General features: G+C 40.3%; 1 protein-coding gene across 8 annotated transcripts in view; it reads left to right on the top strand.

The window, feature by feature from the left end:
• cacnb2a (calcium channel, voltage-dependent, beta 2a) overlaps nucleotides 1–21,054 on the top strand; it is a 69,682-nt gene that overhangs the window by 15,868 nt on the left and 32,760 nt on the right. The window contains exon 1 of one of the 8 annotated variants that reach the window (XM_080306064.1): nucleotides 2,953–3,326. The exons of 4 other annotated variants lie outside the window; for them this stretch is intronic. In XM_080306064.1, the coding sequence (XP_080162190.1) occupies nucleotides 3,291–3,326 (36 nt within the window). In that variant the 5' untranslated portion in view covers nucleotides 2,953–3,290. Of the gene's footprint in view, nucleotides 1–2,952; nucleotides 3,327–7,048; nucleotides 7,225–10,131; nucleotides 10,272–17,803; nucleotides 18,167–21,054 lie in introns of those variants that run through there. 3 more of the 8 variants (XM_080306068.1, XM_080306061.1, XM_080306065.1) reach the window with 3 other exon arrangements.

The raw sequence follows: 21,054 nt of genomic DNA, 5'->3' as shown, positions 1-21,054 counted from the left end.
AAATGTACTGATTCCTCATTAATCTTCCTAATATGTCTACAATAAATCATTACTGTCACAACCTGGCTCAAAAGTATGTGACGAGAGGGAGGCCAACTAGGGTCTTAGATGACGCCAAATGTGTAATTAGAGAAATTAAGAAACAATACAATAGGGCATATCTGTCAACGGGTCAGTACCTTTGTAGTGTCAGTGATGAATGAGTGTGAATATAAAAGATCAAAGAATAAACGGGGCTGTCAGTCAGCCAACCAGGTTAAGGTCTGCTTTATATTCTCCTGAGCTCAGCCCATTCAGGTGTGTTGCATCAGGAAACTCATGCAGCTTATTCACTGTGTGTAGGGCATCGATCAACTAGGATGTAGCAAAATGCTGCACACTGTTTTCAGGTTTGATTCCTCTGTTCAGCTCCACGGATCAGTTTCCTGGAAGAACTGAAAGACAGAGCCAACAAGGAAAGGACAGCAAAGCATGCATCCAGCATGAGGCCATCAAACTGCAAGCTGGGCTTGTTTGTCTGCTTGCCTTATTCAAGTCACTGTGATATTTTAAGAACTGCATGCAGACAAATACTGCATGACTATAAGATCTGTGGTTCTGGCTTGTAAAAAGGCCACATAAAAAAGTTGTGGGGAAAATCCTGAGGAAAGCAGGAAGACCTGTACCAAATTTCATGCCAATACCTCCAGTAAGAGCCTGGCAATCAGTGCGTATAAAACTTAACCTCATTATGATAAAGTGTCGAAATTATACTGGGAAAGTTTTGAAATATGGTTTCTGAGAGTCTCAGAAACACAACTTCTTTGCCTGTTTGCTGCTTTCTAACCAATTGAGATGAATGCATATGAAATAATTTAGTGTTCATTGCCAAACTTAAAAGAGACCTGTAAATGTGAGGACTTTGCAGGCACTGCAGTATATTTAAGTGCATAGTGTGTTACCAGTGTAGTCCAAGTTGACTTCAGATAATCAACAAGCTCCTCTGTCTATAATTTAGTCCCTGACGTCCTCTGACAGCTCTTTGGTCTCACTAATGGTGGTGAAGAGGCTGAAATGGAACAAACTAACTCTGTGGACAGGTGGGCCTTAGACACTTCAGGTCAGGAGTCTGTAACTGATTGGCTGTCAATAGGCGGGAGCCAAATTTATGGCTAAACTGTATCGGATCAAATACTTATTTCAATCAATGCCAAGAAAAATGACTTTTACTCCTTATGTAATGTGTTTTTCTGGATATTCTTTCTTTCTGCATTAAAATAAAACTACCATAAAAATGAGTGACTGTTCATTTCTTTGGAAGTGAGCAATTTTACAAATTCAGCAGGGGATCAGATATATTTCCCCCACTGCCTTCACTTAATCTCTTATCTTTACTTTTCAGTTTGCTTCTAACATACCTTGTGATGACTGTACTTTATGTAATTTTCTTCTACTAACAGCCCACAGATATTATGAAATCATGCACATCGTGCTGACACAAGAGTGCTAGCAGAGTCGTTTGCTCAGCTCACACCCATTAAATTGGCACCTCTGATAGAAAGGGCACCCAGGCCAAACTGAGCATCACTTAAAACAGGAGCAGATGTTCTTTGAGGCCAATTAACAGGAGAGAGATGCAGACAACCTTGTGCACCAGAGGAGGGCTGCTGGCCCATATGGATACTAGAGACAGTTAATTAGAGTGGCAGATGTTAAAAATGGACCAGGAGCCGAGTAAAGCAAGAGTTTTCACTATATGTTTGTAATTTTGTGGTTTGCATTGATTATTTTAATGAGCTGGTCTCACCGGTAGCCAAGATTTTCCACATTAAAGTAACAAGATAGTAGAAGTAAAAATTTAAAAAGATGGCCTCAGATATTACGTGAAGTGTTCATGTATAGAGCTGCTATGATTAGTCAATTAATTGCTCTGTCAATCAAAGGAAAGTTTACTGACGTGTTTGTTTGCCAAGTATCCTTCAGCTACAACCTCTCGCAGGTAACAGGGTTTCTTTTTAGCCACAAAAGATTGTGGCAGAGAAATCAAGTAAAAAAAAATTAAAAGTTTCCATCAAGCTATAACTGAAGAAAGAGCACATCTCAGATAAATTTTGAAGACTGTTAATAAAAGACTCACACAACACCCTTCCCTTATAAAAGCTGCAAGCTGTTTTGGCACCTTTTTAAATTCCTTTTCAAACACTAGTTGTTCTGCTTGTTTATGTGCGGTCTGTAGACTTTTCTGCCACTGCTGATCCAGAGATCCGCCGCTGCTCTGTGGCTCAATTTCACCCAAATGCAGCCACTCAAATCAGCACTTACAGCCTCAGAACTCTTCACTGATCTTTTATGAGTAGTCCGGATCAACTTGAACAAACAGACTGCAAGAAGTGTGGAGAGGAGATGTTGGTGAGATTTTGCAGAGGAAGCTACAAAAGTCAGCATTTAGAGGCTTGATCAGAGAGCAGTGGAGCCACTTACTTAAGAGATTAAATGGAGAGTCACCGAGCATTTTCTTACTGTCTGTCATGCTATTTATCTCTTAGCAAAGTGGTACCATGACAACAGGTGCCAGCTGGGTGAGAAGATGTACTCCAGAGATTGAGGGAGAGATGGAGGATGCTAGAGAGCAAGGAAGGAGACTGGCTCTAGGTAGGTGGCAAAGAGCAGGGATGAAACAAATAAAAGCACGATAATAAAAGGAGAGGTACCTACAGCAGATGAAGATGAGGTCAGTCACTTTAAGTTTTGCTCCAGTGCTCCCGCTTATTTCCTGCCTGATATCTGTACATGCCAGTGACCTGCCAGTCAGGGCTCTCCTCCAAAGACTCAGTATGTTCATCCTAATACTTCTATAAGCTCACCCTGGGGAGCTGGCCACAAAGATCTGATTGGGCGCGTGCTGTGGCTCAGCAGGGCGGGGTTAAACCTGCTGGGATGTTTCATATTCATACTCTGCTCAAATACATAATCAGTCCATCAGGTCACTGTGTGCTGTGAGGAGGAAAACACTTTTGAGTTTTGCTGGATATTTCTGGACTTTTCTAGTTTTGTAACGTAGCCTGAAAAAAAAAACTTGAAAACTCTGCGCGTGGCGTGCTCTGATCCGCTGACAGATGCTGGATTCAGTCAGAGCAAGCGTTTCGGGCTCGCGGGTTTGCAGGGCACACGATGACCAATGGCTGAGCGCGACGTGCCCCCGGCCATCACCCCTGATCCCGCACAGACCTCCCCACGCAACAGGCTGCGGGGCTAAAATCTGCTGAGGAGGGGGGTCCTCTCGCCACGTTACTGGCCTTCCTCTCGTTGCCATGATCAAACAAACCAAGAATAAAAATGTCTCATGGGTAAGTGAGGTGTGCTCCTGTAGAGTGAGTGTGCTCCTCTTCTCTTGAAGTGCTCTGTCATGTGTGTTTTTACTCTGTGTTCTGTGGCATTTGCAAAACATCTGAAAGCAATGTAACATTTTGCATCACTATTGATATGATTTTGTGGTTTAACAGATTATGCAGAGGCTATTACAGTGTGTTTTCATTGATTTTTTTTATGCTGCTGTACTCAGTGGCTATTCCAAACTGAGGCTTAGAGATTTAGGTATTATATAACTACAAGCTACTACATACCCACTTTATGAAATCTGGTTATCAGTCTGCCAACTCTGCCTCTGCCAGGAAGTACGCCAGATGTTGATGGGTTGAATTTCTAGTTGATGGCAGTTCAAGTTGAACTCTCCATGAAAGGTGCATTGTTCTTGTTTTTTTTTAAAAATAAAACAGCAGATAAACTGGCACCTTTTGTTAAGATGTCATAGTTTGTTTGTTTTTTCTAATGTGTGTGAGTTTGATATCTGAGTCTTTGCCAGTGCAGACGGATCAGGGCAGATTAGAATGAGAGTGGCTTTGCGAGGATGAAATCAGCTACTTGGGAAAACGGGGGTGGGGCAGGGAGGAGAGAGTTGGGGACGGAGGTATGTTTACTATCAAATCTACTTTCTTTCTGTCTGTGGACATTTTTCTCTTTCTCATTCTGCAGACATACGACCTGCCAGAAACTCACACAGCCTCCTTTTACACATTTTATGATCCCTCTTGCTGCTGAAGTTCTTGTAAGTCAGGTGCAAGTGACACCATAATAGTGCAAGGAGCCCGGGGCTTATTTCTCCTTATACACCATATGTTGAGCTGTCCTAAACAAGCGTTCATGTTTTACCCTGTGAATGTTTTGCATTTCTGTCCAGTATATCGTACATGTGCACATGTGCATGAATCGAAATGTGCTTATGTGTTTTCCTCCGGAGGGAAACGCTGCTCTACTTTCCCTCAACCTACCCATATGGCAAATATGTCATGCTGCTGCTTTCTACAGCCCAGCTCTCTGTCCTCACTCTGACTGAGCCTGATTTCTTCTACACAAACAGAGCTGGAAAGTTGATTACTTTAAAACACTTTAAAGTCTGCTGAACTAGTAAAGAGGCTAGTAAGGAGAAAAGACATGCACTTAAGCATTGTCTTTGTTTAGTTTGTGTTTTTATGGCTGATGATATCAAAGGGATAGTTCACCCTAAAATCCAGTTTACATATTTTTCCACTTGGCAGTAGTGCTGTTAGCTGTTTCTATCTACATAATTTTGGTATAAATCGTCCAGTTTTGAAAATATCTGCTCTTAAATTGGTTACCTCTCTTACATATAATTGAATTGCAGTGTCTTTCAAGAAATCAAGACACAGTTAGTTTAAAAACAACAACAAGAAACATGGCCAGTAGGAACTATTTTTGTTCTGCAGAGCTTCCCACCATCCATATCTGTAATAAGAGGCTCATGTTGGTGGAAGTTTGACAGGCTATAAACATTAATTGTGTCCTACCTCAGTTGAGCTAACTATGGGTTTGTGTGTGTGTGTAGACAAAAGAAAGAATGTGTGATTTCTGTATTGGGCTTGTAGTTAGCAAAGAAAAACTCTTGCAAATGAAAAGTGCTTTATCTTTTGACAATTAATTATTTCACCACATTTCATGGAAGTCGGCTACAAGAATTTAAGAGTTCCTGCATTTAAGTGCATAGTTTAATCTGACAGTGGTACAAAAGATGACGTCAAAACCAGACAATCATAAAAATATTAAATGGAGTTTCATCCATTTGTTTTCATGTCAGGTTACATTTTTATCCAATGCCGACATCAGAAAAAATATCAGCAATCTGAGCTCATGACAAGAAATTAAAGATAAGCTCTTTCTGGGACAGTGGCGCGGCTGCCCCTCTGTTGGTCTTCCTTGGTCTCTTGTGTTCTGGGGGCCTCTGGATGTCTGAAGTTTTGATCTCCTCCATACCTGCTTCATGCCCTGGAGGACGGGGCTGTGGCCCCCCACACCCTCTAGCAGATCATTACATGAAGGAACCTTTTAAATACAAGCATGCTCACGCTCACAGGTGTACACACGGGTGCTCACACACACAAACTACACCCTTTTTGGCTCCTACCTGAAAGCACACTGTGCACTGTCGATCTTACGTGCTGCACAATAATGTTTAATATTTAGTATTTACTGTTATATTCCCATATATCATCGTGATGTTGTTTATTATGTTGCTCTTTTTTTTTTCTTCTGCTTGTTTTTTCTTTTTTCTTTCTCAACAGGTGATCCAGGTGATTGATATGTGTATTTTTTGTCTGCCTATTTTGTTGGTTTTTGTTTTTTGCCCTTTATCCTCGTCCCTCTTCCCCGCTGTTTTTCTTTCCCTCTTTCTTTCTCCTCTTTCTTTTCCCCAGTCAAGTCTGTCCCGTATTTAGCAGGTTCAAATAAAATAAACAATAAAAGGTGAATCAAATAGACCAATACGGCAAGGCTGGGATGGTCCATTTGGTAAAGTAAATCCGTTGGGCATCTTTCTGATGGCAAAAGAGCAAAACAGGACAGGCAAAAAAAAAGAAAGAAATTGAAGATAAGACATTTTCTGTGTAGAAGGAAAAATGTTTAAAGTTACAACATTAATTAAGACTATTGCAAACACACCAAAGTATAAGGTCTGCTTCCTTTGTGTTATTAGCTAAGTTGTCACAGGAACAGGAGTATATTACTGTGATCCTAGTCAGGGCTGTTGGTTGTTTTTCATTATAGTGGAAATTGTAATATGAGTAAACATAAAGTGGTTAAAAATGATTTACAGCCTAAATCTAGCCACCAGCTGTTGCCCAAGTGCTGGATCAACAGACAGAACGATGGCCCTGCAGCCAGAAGGACAACAACTTTGCCACATGAACTAAAAGCTGGCTTTGCCTTTTTTTCCCTCTCCACACCCATAATTCAACTGACAATATAGTAAAACTGCTTACACATACATCAATTTGGTATTAATTTTATTCAAAAACTCTTGACCTGCCTGATGCAGTTGCAGCACCTCTGCAGTGCACTCATCCCAAGTATCTCCTTGTCTATGCAATAAGCCTAATGACTTTGAGGGCCACATTCATAATCACAGGGGTGGGCAGTGTCAGGCGGATTAGGACTCCAGATGGTGCTGTTACTGCCTGACTGTCTGTCTGGCAACGAATGTACAGCTGCGGGAGGTCACATGTTTTTACTACAGCGGTAAGCTCTGCCTCTGCAGCCGAGACGCACAGCATCACAGACTCCTGTCACCTCTAACAGCTGATACAGTGTTTCTGGGGTTTTAAGGTATGCTTTGTGTGCAGTGGGTGTGTTTTTAGTCTGCCTTTTATAGCAAAGTTTAGTGGACCATGCAACAGATGTCATGCTATCAAATTAAAGCTTAATGCCCGGTCTGGGAAAGAAAAACACTTCAGAGCTAACCATGACACCGCAGAGGTTAAACACTCCACCGTGTGTGTCCGTCCACTCATGCCCGGGTCACTGTGTGGGTTTGATCTGCCTTAGAGAGACTCCAGCTAGCTTCACTACACATGAGGGATAACACTTGCTGTTGGAAGAGCTCTCAAGTATGCTCATCTCATTTCCTCTCCTAGATATCACCTCAGCAGTGACACCGGTTGCATTTAAGAGCAACTCCCCAGGAAGCACAGCAGTCAGTGTTATCCCTTTTGACTGAAGCAGAGAGGTTGGCTTTTTTTTTTTTATGCCAGGCGTCAGCTGCTTGCACCCCTGGGTCATGGTACTCTGAACAAAAACCAGGGGATTTGCATAATTCATTACAGTCGCTGTGGAGCGGAGAGGCGACACAGGTGTCCCGGGCATTGTGGGAGAACGAGCATGTCTAAGAAGCCAAAGGTAAAAAGGAAAAAAAAGAAAATTACATACAACCTGTTCTTGAACCTGTTCTTGTTTCTGTGTAATCAGCAGCTTACTTCTCTCTTCAGAGCTTGTACTATTAGTTGTAGCACTGGATTGTTTTTCTCAAAGCTTTTTTTTATTGCTAGTGTTTTTTCTGTTTGTAGTGCTTGCTGCTTCCAGGTTTGTTTGTGATGACGTCGACAGTCTGCCGTACTGTATATCCTGTCTGTGAGGTCTGTTATCATGGGCCTATACTGCTGGAATTCCATGCAATATACATTAAGTGAAGCTTAGTTTTTAATCATGGGTTGTTGTGGGACTGTGTCTTGTATAAAGCCACTGATGCTGCAGGTGAAAGGCAAGCTGCAGGGTCATCTTTCTCTTCACATGTGAAGAGAACTCCAGCTGGTCCAGTGAAAGAGTCAAACAGCTAAATGCTTTGTGGCAGACTCTTTCTTTTATAGTGCAGGACCATTTACCCTGTGTTATTTTATATATATGGCAGTGTCGCTAAAGCTTTTGTCTTGTGAGTCCTCATAATTCCTTGCCTGCTTGTGGCAGATTTTGATTGTTTTGTTTTGTTTAGTTCATGAATTTTTAGAAGCAGTAAAGGAAGTTGTATTGTGCTGTTAGATTATATGATTATTTTTATATCATTGTAAAATGACTAAAAAGTGAATGTCTTTGTAAATCTTTGACTAATCTAGATGAAAATACTAAGAGCATTTTTTTAAATTTACATTACATATTTACATATTTACATTTATTGGAATTTTTCTGTTAGGTGAGAAATGATGAGACAAGGCAGCACAAATAAATATTGCAAAGGTCATGCACTTAAACGCGCACGAGTGGGAAATCACTCGTAAAACCTTTGCCCCAGATCACGTGTGCTGTAAAACATCAGTAATGTAGTAGAATAAAACTTTTTTATTAACAAACAACAACAAAAATAAAAATTCTGCACACACATAATATATTTCTAAATGTTTAGATTTTAGTTTAGTCCACAATCTACCACAAAGGTAGGTAAATTTGCAATGCTATATGATAAATTAACATAATATTATAAAATAGACCAGTACAGATTTTATTTTAGTATTTTGGATAGCAAGAAGCAAAACATAGAGGAAGTAGGATAATGACTCCTGTAGGCTGGAGCCTTCCTCTTCCCACATTGACTTCAAGCGACCAGATCTTCACAGTTTCTAACCATGTTTCATGTCAGTCATTTCTTCTGCTCTAAATCCTGGATTGGTTGAACGGCCAAAGCAGATTTAAATCTCCTTACTGAGAGAAGCAATCATTACAAAGTGAGTCAGGGGATCAAGTGGACATAAGCAATAACCCCTGTGGGTGTTTTTATGTGGAAGGTGGATTGTCATCCCTCCAGAATAAGGATGCACTCTACATAGAGAAAGATTGAATGGCACAAGGGACAATTGCCTTACAGCAAGACGCAGGTCTGCACAAAAGTGGATGAGACTACTTTGTATACATGTGCTGTGACAGGAAACTAAACTCATCGCGGTGTGTTCAGAGACATGGGTCTGAAAATGGACCAGTAACTAACCCAAATACAGTTTTTATAATCACAACCACTCAACACTTCTCCCCAGCTCTGTGGAGCTTTTTAGTGCCTTTGTGCTCTTTTTCTTTTTTAATTCACTCTCACTGCTTTCATAGTGTGAGATTATTCCCAGTTGTTCTTCTCAGGGGGGGAAAAAGGAACAAACAACTAATGGCAGGCAGTGTTAGTGATTAGATATTTTCCAGCCAACTAATATACTCATTGTATGAAATATACTAGTTGTAAAAAGGTCAACTAGTCTAAAGGATAGAAAACACTTAACATTCAAACTATTTTGTGTGTATTTTGTATGAAATCATTAATCACATCCCTTATTAATCAAATCATGTTTCAAATGTTGCTGAAATGTGCGGCACATGACAACAGGTGTAACATTGCAAAGAATAGTTTGCAGAACTTAGCTAATCTTAGCAGTGCTGGCAGCAGTAGTCCTGGTTTCTTCCAGGCTAATTTCCACACCACGGTGCAGAATGTGGTTACACCTGGCTTCATTTGTTTGGTTATTCCAGTTTATTCAGTCAGAGCCCACATGGCGCTGCAGCGCCGATTAGTGGCAGGTGGCACTGTAACATCTTTTGAACTGGTAATTGTCATTGTAGATGTATAAAAGAAGCTGTTGCTGTTAGCGTTTTTGGTGCCAAATAGCAAGGGCAGAAATGTTTAAACGTCTAATCGCACACATTCCTCTTAGTGACTAGCTGATGTGCTCAGTGGAGTCTTTCTCTCAGGAGCTGGTAGACAAAAACTGGACTACAAAACAAAGCTGTCTTATTAAACACATGGCACAGAAATATTTATCTAGTAAATATATATTTAACGACAGCTCCATGTCAGGACTGTTTCAATTATCTCTCTATGGCCAAAAGTTTAATGTAAGTCAAGAAATCAACATAAGTCAGTGTCTTAAGTGAGCTTGTATGTGAACTGAATTACCAGCTGTCAGGCCATACATTTAACTGATTAAAAATGAGTGGGCCCAGGCTCTGTGCCAGAACCGTTTGGAGTGATGAAAGTGTTTCTCTGTCTTTGTCCATCTTGTGCCATCAGTGGATCATACAACTACTGCATTTGATACTTATGAAAATGTGTTTGCACACACAGTGTGAGTGCATCATCCTCTTCTTGTGTGTTCCTGACCTACATGTGACTTTATTGGTCAGAGCAGTACCGATTTGATGACTGAAGAGTTTTTCCTATGAGTCCATGTGGAACAGCCGATGCGTTGATGTGTTCAGCGAGCGTGAAGTGAGTCAGTTTAGCACCACACACTGCACTACAGCCGCCAGAAGTTGTACATTGTTGTTGAGTACAGTAATAAATGCCAGCGCTTCGGACTTCATCAAGTGTTTGCTTCCCTTAGCTGTTCACAAACTCTGAGCTCATGATCTTCATTCCCTTTGGCGTGCTTGACAAGCTTCCTTTGTCTCCACGGACTAAGCACATCTTGGGACGGGTAAGATGGAGTCAACTTTTCAGTAAAGGCTTTGCGATTTCTTTGCTTTCTTTCTTTGGAAATTTCCTGTTCTGTTTTATGATTATTTTATTTTAAGAACAGATGAGAAATGTAAGTGGTGTGGGCGCAGGTTCAATGCTATTCTTAGGTTTGGTACACATGCTAGCGGGATGCCCTTTGGTGATGTGGGGGAAGCAGCAGTCGAACTGTCGAGATGCTCCGAGAGGCAACAGGAAGCAGAACAGCTGTGGCTTCTGTCTCTCTTTCTCATCCGTCTCTTTTTCTTTCTCCATTATTTTTCTCCGTGTATCTCTCTCTCATTCCCCCTCCTCTTCGTTCTCTCACCATCTGTAATTAGAGATGGTCCCTGGGCTCAAGTGGCCCTGCATGTACTGTAGCTAGGTAACATCAGTCAGATGTTGGCTGCAGGCCCTGTGGGTTTTATTAGATTAGAATCACAGTCAGGGGATGGATTCTCCAGCTTCATCTGGAAATTTTGCATCGGGATGCTATTCCACCTTAATCCTTTATACTCATTTTTATCTGGTGTAAACAGTAACTTTTGTTTTGTTATTTTGTTATTAAAAGTATCAGTACTTTATATTTTCTCAAAAACCCGTCTTTCAGTTTAATAAAAATAAGCCAAAACTTTCAAATCTGTGCTTTATTACAATAGATTTGTAAATGTCTTCATCCATGTTATTTATAAATGTAAAGCTATAGCAAGCAGAAATTATCTATGCCACTTTACGCCCAAAGATAACAAAAAAAGCATTTTTGCTGTTCAGTTATTAAGATGTCATAGCTTGTTTACAGAAACCAAACTGACAATACTGTAATTTCTTGATAAGGATTCATTTGTAGGTATTTGTAGGTTACCACTTGCATGTATTAAATTAAAGAAATTAACCCAAAAAAAGATATGTCTTAATGAATTTTAGGAGTACTGGGGGTAGACAGCAAGTAGTTGCTTCCTCTTTTTAAGATTATGTGTTTAAACTAAGACCCAGGTTGCCTGTAGTTTGCTTGAAAGACACCAACTTGTCTGCAAACACTTGCAAACTAGATAAACTGTGAAAAGTGTGACACAAAGAAGAAACAGAAGTTGTCTGCAATGATAAGATAAGATAAAGATAAGATAACCTTTATTAGTCCCACACGTGGGAAATTTGTTTTGTCACAGCAGGAAGTGGACAGTGCAAAAGTTATGAGGCAAAAATTAGAATACAATAAGAATAAATACAGTACACAACTGTACAGAATAGAATAAAATAAAATACTATATACAGTAGAATAAAATAAAATAAATATACAATAAGATAAAAATAGAATACAAATACTATATACAACTGAGTAAAATACAACGATGACAGAAAGGATTATTGCACTTAGTATTATTGCACATGTATGGATGTGTGTGCTTGATCAGTTAAAGTCTTTATTATGGAGTCTGACAGCAGTGGGGAGGAAAGACCTGTGAAATCTCTCCGTCCCACACCGTGGGTGCCGCAGTCTCCCACTGAAGGAGCTGCTCAGTGCTGTCACAGTCTGCTGCATGGGGTGGGAGATGTTGTCCATCAGGGATGACAGCTTAGCCGCCGTTCTCCTGTCACTCACCACCTCCACTGGGTCCAGAGGGCATCCTAGAACAGAGCTGGCCCTTCGGATCACCCTGTTCAGTCTCTTCCTGTCCCCAGCAGAGATGCTGCCGCCCCAGCAGACCACACCATAAAAGATAGCAGAAGCCACAACAGAGTCATAGAAGGTCTTCAGGAGTGGGCCCTCCACTCCAAACGACCTGAGTCTCCGCAGCAGGTACAGCCTGCTCTGCCCTTTCCTGTAGAGGGCGTCTGAGTTATGAGTCCAGAAGCACAAGTTTTACTAGCCCTAGGCTACTATTGTGACGAGTGTTTGCAGACAAGTCAAGTTTATTTCTATAGCACATTTAAGAACAACAGCTTTGGACAAAGAGCTGCACATCTAATATAATCAAATAACATAAAAAAAATAGGACAAAATGACGGTTTACGAAAAGAATCAGAGAAAGTCAAAGTATTCACATCTCATTCTTATTGCAGTTTTCAAGCAGCTTAAAGTGTCTAATGTTGCCGAGTTCCTGATGAAGAAATAGGTTGTTCCAGAGTTTTGGAGCAGCACAGATATCTTCTGTGCTTTAAAGATTTAAAGATCATTTGCTCAGCAGACCTCAGTGATCTAGGCGGGAATGCGCAAACTTAAATGATCAGAGGTGTAAAATTGTGCCAACCTCTGGAATGCATTCAAGGCATTAAATAAACTCAATTCAGGAACTGATTGGCAGTCAGTGCGGGGATGCTAATATAGGTGATATGTAGTCTTGCTTGCATATGCCAGTTATGAAGCGTGCCGCAGCATTTAGGACCAGCTGGGGTTGGCTAAGCAGCTGAACCTGAATAAAAACTATTACAGTAGTCAAGTCGAGGCCTAAGTTGACCCGATTCTGGCTCCAGCTTTATATTTTTTATACAGACACAGGACTGATATCAAGCTTTTCATCTAACTTGGGACAAAAAAGTTATAAACACATTGATTTTATTTCTGTCTAACAAATCAGCTAAAAAAACAAACATGAGTACTGAATTTGGATCCAAAACCTTTAAAATTCAAGCATTTGACTACATGTGAATTTATGCAATAACTGCTGATTGTCTCAAGACTTTGCAGGATCATCTGAGTACAGTAAATATGTTCTTGTGAAAGTAGGGTAAGAAAATCAAATTAAATTAAATGGTAGATTTTTTTGTACGAGGATTTTTTTATCGACAAAAGGATTCATTTAGCAGTTCTTGAAAGCCTCTTGGAGAGTTTCATTTATATAATAGCATTCTTGGCAGGGCAGTCGCCCTTAGGAGGGGCCTGTCTGACATTTCCTCAGTGATCTAATTGTAGTGTATTTTAGCCCATTAGTGGTCTATTAAAGTTTGCTAAACATCATTTGTATGCCTTGTTATGATTGCACTTTTGACAGAAAACAAAACACTGTTCATGTTGTTAGTGATTGTCTCCATCTCTGGCGATACGCCTCGGTCATAATCAATCAATTATCATCAGTGTCTGCTATTGCTTTGTCTCTTGTTTATGATGTCTTCAGTGTTATGATGTTGTATTGATATAAGGCGGATTAACTCATGAACCTGAGTGCTTCATCACTTGCAAGTGCGTGCGGCAGTGCTGAGAGGTTGTCTTTTGGGCTATTTACTTTGAGAGTGGTAGCGAGTGTGAAGTCACACTAGCATGAAAACTGTCCACTCCTGGTTTGGTGGTCCGGTGCCTCAAGAGACCATCCTGTTACTGAGTGTACACAGGTGTGATCCGTTCGCTTAACCCGATACATCGAACTGCTCTCATCTGACTTGCTTGAATTGCAAAACTGAATCTTCGTTTCTTCTCTTCCTCTGAAGATGCTTGGAGCAGAGGGAGGCTGATCTAAAAATAGTGAGATGTAAAGACCACGCTTGGTAATGAATTATGCATAATCACTAAGCTTCAGTAAATTTTCTAATAGCTTCCTAGAATTTTTTTTAAGTGGTTACATCCCATCATCTTCAATGTAGTTCTTAAATCACAAAGTCTGTTAGCACCCAGATGATACTGTAGGTATGATAGATGAGGGACAAGCTAAAGAAGCAGGGTTACTTTAGGGTTTGAGGAGTATTACAGGTTGACAGGTGTGGAGATTTTGGAGTGATATTATATAGCACTCTCACCAACATGATGAATACTCAAAATAACATTTTTGATAATGGCAATCGCCATTTTTAAAAACTTGAAGAAGAGGCACTAAGCCTCCACTGGTAAACAAATGGTGTCCCAGTATATAAAATGGTTTCTCCTCTTCATTACCAATCTGGATATATAGTATATTTGGCCTTCTACCATATTTAAAGCTTGGAACGCTTTTAATGTCTTGGTTTCAGGTAGTAGAGCTTGTTGTCCATTAATCAAAAGGTCGATGGTTCGATCTCCATCACCTTCATGTGCTAAAGAGTCCTGGCAACTATTTCCATCTTTGTGTGCTGAAATGGAAGCGCCAAACTGAAGTCTTATATATTTTGCAGTAAGTGAAGTGCACAATTTTTCTTAATTAGGCTTTTATGAAGCATCGCCTTTTTTATTTTTTAAAAAGGCTTTAATCTCAAGCTTGAAAGCAAATGCACCTCGCCAAATTAAATAATTAGACACATAACCCCCATTGAAACCCCTTTTTGTTTGTACACTTCTGCAACAGTGTCAGTCTAAATCAGCGGTCTCCAACCTTTTTTGCGCCACGGACCGGTTTATGCCCAACATTATTTTCACGGACCGGCCTTTAAGGTGTCGCGGATAAATACAACAAAATAAAACTAGTACCAGTACCGAAAAAAAGATTTATTTATAACACACGTGAAAAGACCCAGGAAAACTGAGTTAACGATAAAAACAATAACAAAATAACGCTGAAAACCGATAAAAACCCTGAAAACCATACATTTCACACCTGAGCCTCAACTCTCGCAGCCCGGTACCAAACGACTCACGGACCGGTACCGGTCCGAGGCCCGGGGGTTTCTGGACCGCTGGTCTAAATATCCAGCTGGGCACATTGGAAGGAAATTCCCATGAGCTGCTCAATGTCAAAGGAAACATGTTCAAATTAAATGTTCTTCATTCAGACTCAATTTTAAATAAGCACCTCTGCAAAAGAGCAGCACAAGGTCAAATAAAACAGATGGTTTTGAATATTAATATACGCAAAAGATCGCAGCTTCATCAAATCAGGTCAGCCTCCACAAGGTGACTCTTTTTTTAACTATGGAAGGAAACAGCTGTTGGTATTGTCTTTATTTTTTTTTTTTCAAAAGTGAATGAAATTGGGATGTTATATTGATTCCTCTCCCATGGTCCAGTTACTGTATGCTGGTTTTGTAAGCTGTCCTTTTTGGCCTTTATGTACTTGTCAGTGTGAGGGCCTGCTGACGTCATTGTGTGCATGTATACTGATCAATAAGCCAAAGGCAATGCCGGCACTCATTTCTGTGGCAGAAGCAGAAGACATTGATCTGTCAAATCCCGAGCTGATAATCATAGTGATGCCTGCTGGCAGTGAAGAATGCTATTATGTTGTGCTATATTTACTTTATAGCAAAATAAAACAACTAATCTGAACTGTAACTTTATTAATTTGACATCGATTACACGATTACACATTTAAATAAACTTCTCTGGCCTAAGCATAAAATCTTGGCAGGGTTGGCTGGAGCCTCATCGCTAGATAAACATGTTGTCATTTTTATGCATTACTTTAATTTAGTAGGATCTTAAAAATCTCTTTTTATTTAGAGTTTGCAGAATATACCCTGATTATTGTGAATTTTTGGCAGTATGTAGCGGATTTTACATGCAGAAGTCACTTTTGGTACACGTTCAGAGACACGGTATCACACTTTCTGATCAAATGTCATCACGCTCAGCATGTTAAGGTTTTTGCCTCTAGCATTTAGCTTAATTAGTCTGCCTTTCACCTTCTCACCTTGACCTCATGTTGCCATCAACAGGGTTTAGGTTAGATCTGAAAATATTAATGTGCAAAGGTTTGAGATACTCTAGATTTGTGTCTGTCATACTGTACCACCAGGAAGGCTTCTGCTCTGCTTCTAATTCATCATGCATGACAGTAACTCCAAACATACAGCCACACAGAAACATTGGGGAAGAACAGGAAGTCCTGCAACTGTGTAAAATGTGGGCCAAAGGCTTTAAAGATCTTACAGATTGTACACAAGTGAAGCAAAAAGAACCGGTGCTACTTTGAAGGCAAAAAAGTATCAGAGATCAAAGAAAATATCAAAACCGACCATCAAAATTTGAGCTCATGCTGCCAATTGAATGAAGCCTGTCTGTACATAGAGATGCCATCCTGCCCTTGATGAGGACATGTTGTTCACATTTAATGAAGGACTAGGAGCTTAAAAACAAGGTGACTGGACTGGACTAACAGAGAGTGCACATTTCCACACAGTCAGGAAAAAAAACCCATAGAATAAATGTTTTATTTTACATATAACCTTTTCCCTGAAGGATACATTTTAATGTAATCCCCCTCATATCACAAACATTTAAATTTGCAACTATTTTTCCAGTAGACTGTAACAATTAATTATTTTTTGAATTATGTTACTCTAATTTTGGAAAATCTTTGGAAAACACTGGTCAAGACTATTAGAAAATGTACTTTGTAACATACTTTTATTACCTAAGGGACAAAAATCTTTTTTCTTTGTCAAGGGGCCAGAAAAATGTACAAACATCTGTTTAGTAAGGCGACATAGTCAATACAAAAATAGTATAAAAACCAATCATGTTTAGTAACCCTCCCATGATACACATACTGATTCATGAAGAATGACACAATTGAAAGAGTCAAGACGCATTTTTTAAATGATTTTATATTACACAACAGTGGAGTTCAGCTCCAAATAAAAGAAATAGAGCTTAAAACCACTGTTGCAGTGACATGAGGATGACTATACCACGGTGTGTCACATGCCGAGCAAACACCCTGAATGATAATCCTCAGAAAGGGGTTAACCCTGATCAAACCAAATATTCACAATATAATCTAGGATTTAGGCTGGGCTGCCCAAAACAACATTTTCTCTCCATCAAAAAGGAAAAAAAAAATACAAATCTGCGTTTACCAGAATGTCATATGAAGCTCAGAGCTTGTATAATCATCCAGGTTGGACATTAAATGGCACAACTGCTTACTCACTTCTCATCTGTGCTTTTCAGTTTGTATTTTTCCACTGACTGTGCTGCATTCCCCTGTCGTTGCTCCCCTTTTTGTAACCAGAAAATTAAGATTAGTTAAAGGTTTATTTTGCAAACTTATGACTAAGATTTTACGTCACGTGTTGAGTCATGTTTTACCACTATTAGATTACTGAACATCTCAGCCTGTGTACGATCTGACATAACAGCAATGTGATGAAAAAGCACACATCACAGCTTCGTCACTGGCTCTGATCATAAAGAGATGGATCTGAGTTTCTTTAGAGTAACCGCTGCAGTTTTAAATGCCAGTTTACATGGCTATAATGTCAGACATGTAAGGGTTGTTTTTTTTTTTTTACCTTACTTTTGTGTCATTAAAAGACCAAACGGAAAATTTCCCACTTTTTTCCCACTGATGATGAAAGCAAATATAGCATTCTGTCGATGTCGCGAACGTAATCGCTTCCTGACGTTTTCTAAGCAACATGTGTTTAGACTAAAGTTCAAGCCCTTTAAGCCTTTGTCTCTACCGAGTGTAACCTCTTGAAGGCGAAGTGGAACACATGTAAACTTCCCAGATCACACACTCACACACAGACATAAAAAGCTTCTGCAGCTGCTTTTGGTGCTTTCTGGAATTTTCAGGCCGGCCCTTTCAGTCGGAGATCTTACTTCCTAACTAGCTGTATGTGTGTGTGTGTGTGCGTTTGAGACAGAGAGTGTGTGTGTGGGAGGGGAGAGGGGCACGGGGGCTTGTTTTTGGGGCTGGAGGACGGCCGCAGTGCTCCAAAGGAGTGCTCTCGCAGCGTGGGAACGACGCTTGTCTTTTCTCTGCCTCTCAGGGACTAAAGTAGGCCAAAGAAGGACTGAGAGGAGCTAACTTTCTCCTCCAGATCCAACTTTTGCTGCTCAGGCTACAGAAGCAAAGCTCTGGAGCCAAGACAAGGGGATTTGTAGGAGTGAAGCAGTCAAGCTGGTAGGAGTTCCTGTACTCCGTGAGAAGATGGGCAGCAGCTGAGGAGATTTTCTCCCAGCCCGGCTGAACAGCAATAGCAGTCAACTGGGCAGAAATGTATCACTCTGGCAGTGAGGAGTCAGATCTGGTAAGTTTGTATAAACATGCTTTCTGCCGTGTCCTTTTCTGAGCCTAGCTTCTTCTTTACTTTAGACAAAGAGGGAGGTTCTTGTTGGAGAATGGAAGATATCAATGTGATATTTAAAGGGGTATCATCACACATAAGTGATATTTTACTCCACTGGTGCTTCAACAGAAAGTTAGTGAGGCTCTTTCTCAAGTTGCACATGTTAACTCTCATGCAGCATGCTCTTAAGACAAAGAGACTCGTGTGAGCAACCAGTATGAATTTGTGAGCACCGCTGCACGACCACTGCTAGCCTGTAGTGAGGAAATGAGATGGTGTTTAACAAATGGGGAGAGGGAAAGAAAGTCAACAGCCAGGAAAGAGGTAGGTTTTTATATACAGAGACCGGTAGAGAGCACATACCTAGGCTCAGCCTGAATGTTTTGTTTCAAAAAGAGGTTCTTAAAGAGTATAAATGAGTGAATGTCATGTCCAAGAGACTTTCTAGTTAGTATCTCAAATATTTACTGTTCTGGTTGTGTGTGCTTCATGTCTTTGTGCGGGTGAATGAAATGATTACAGAAACCTTTAAAGTCTGCCTTTTGGCAGTGGTTGTCATAAATAAAATACCAGTTTGATAACACACATCCTAACAAGCAGGGTTTAGACCCCAGGAGCTTCATTTCAGATACTGGTGTAGAAGCCAAACACCTCAACAGTACAAAATTTATCAGGTTGAATTTAAAGACAATGAAAATATTTCCATTTGATGAAACGCTTCAAGTATAAAAAAATTAGATGTAAAGTTTAAAACAATTACACACAACAGTAAACAATCTGTTTTAAAGAAGTTGGAACAAAATCATATAGATTACATTTTGCATGGATTATGCAGAAAACCAAAGGGATTTTTCGAGACTTTCCTTTGGTGTGCCAAACCAGGCTAACTAAAGCAAATAAATCATAGCTGCAACATTTAAATCACCTTCTTTATGCTGAGCTGTCAAATCAGATCTAGTCTGATAAACACAGGACCTGTGGAGGTCACTGGCACTAGGACATCTAGTAGGGGCTCCTTTAGGGTTTGTAGCCAGTGGGGTGGGGACTACATGGCTCGGGCTTGTTCTAGCACATTTATGGATGCTCACTCAGCTTGGGATCTCAAGGGTTTTGACTGCAGTGTCATCATGTTGAGTTTTTGTCATCTTCCTTGAGCAGTTTTTGTGCTGTGGTGTGCTAGAGAGAAAATGCTCCCATCCACATGGATTCCAGGACTAACACTTTCCCAGCAGCAACGTTAAGCAACGCTCTGCTGGGAAAGTGTGTGTTTATTATTCATTCTTATTCTGTGCATATGTTCGTTGGGTCCATGTTCTGACTTTGTGGATGATTTGTAGCTATATGATAAACTATCTGATTAGCAAGTTGGTTGTCTTCACACATCCACAGAGAAGCATTTGCTTGATTACACCAGGTGCGTGTTCTCGGGTTGTGGTGTGAACCTAGCTCTTTTGACTGACTGAACCCACTCTCTACGACTGCCTCCACTCGACTTGGCTTATCAAGCAGCACCGTCTTTTCCAAGCGTGTAAGTGTTAGTGTGTGAATTTCTGTGTGCCACTGAGAGCTGTGGATAGGTGAGTTTACAGGCCTGATTATGAAGAGCTGTTTGGAAGATAATAGGTCAGAACATGAATTTGAAGCAAAGGACAAAGTGTGTTTATCATATACACTTAAATATTGTAGAATTACCATCAGCCAGTTGTTCCACTGCACTAAAGGTAAATTGCACCCTTTATAGAGTTGAATACATATTCAGGGTTTATTTTTAATAAATTAGAGCTTTTCACTAATCCTCTGTGTATGTAGGGTTGGGGGCTCTGTATATATAGCAGACTAAAGTAGCGAGGTTTGAAGGGAGGTTTTTTTGTTTTCTTTAACTCAGAAGTGGTTGGGAAATCCCAATTTGTTCCCAACAGGTCAGTTTTTCGGAAATCGGTCCAGAGTATATAATTTGTCGGTAAAATAAATGAGGCTGAAATACTATACTTGTGCACAGTGCCAGTTGTAGTATGATTTGTTTTACACCACTGAAGATGGTTAGCAGCTCGTGCTGCTCTCTAAGCCAGGTCTCATCAATCATGCGTCTGCTTTGTACACCAGGAAACTGTCAGAATATTGATGATGCAAGTAAAAAATAGCAGCACAGAGCAGCCCTCAGTCCTTTTTACCGTATCCCCCTTATCAGATATTTCATACGGTGATGCTGTTTCTTCACAAAGGAACCAGAGTGTGAAGAGGGAGGAAGAAACTAGATCTTGCTGTGAGGGGATTCACTGCTAATGAGACCAATTTCTCTCAAAGGACGTTTGCTGCTGGTTGTAGGTAAAAATTTACCGGGGGAAAGGGATTAGCACATAATCTGCAGTTGTAGGGGACCCGTTACTCTGCATTTGTCTTGCTGTAGTGTTATAGAAACAGTGCAGCAGAATTGGAGCAAACATCCCAACAGTACATGTTCATTTGTAAGCCATGTAGTCATAACAGCTGAGCACAGAACAGTGCCTAATAAGGATAAATGAGTATGGGTTTATGGGGAGCTGTTGGCCTGTTATCAGACAGAAATGTCAAGTCGTTATATTTCACTTCCATCTCGAGTCTGACACTGTCTACTCTGACTCGGTGGGTATCTGGTTTTCTACAGCTAGTCTCTAGAGACCCCTGAAACTAACATCAGCCTTGCCAGGTAGTCCTTTAGGTAAATGTAAGTTCTCTTTAAGTTGTACTAAAATTTGTTTGAAGTCTACTGAATCTACTCTGACTTTGATATATTTGTTGTGTGTGATTGTTTTATTTGTGTGACTGTGATTATAACTACAACAGCTCTTTCATTTCACTGAGAACTTTTA

This window comes from Astatotilapia calliptera, chromosome 9 (assembly GCF_964374335.1).
Source record: "Astatotilapia calliptera chromosome 9, fAstCal68.1, whole genome shotgun sequence".
Lineage (NCBI taxonomy): Eukaryota > Metazoa > Chordata > Actinopteri > Cichliformes > Cichlidae > Astatotilapia > Astatotilapia calliptera.
The sequence above is the reverse complement of the archived record's forward strand: the minus strand, read 5'-3'. Positions and strand labels throughout refer to the sequence as shown.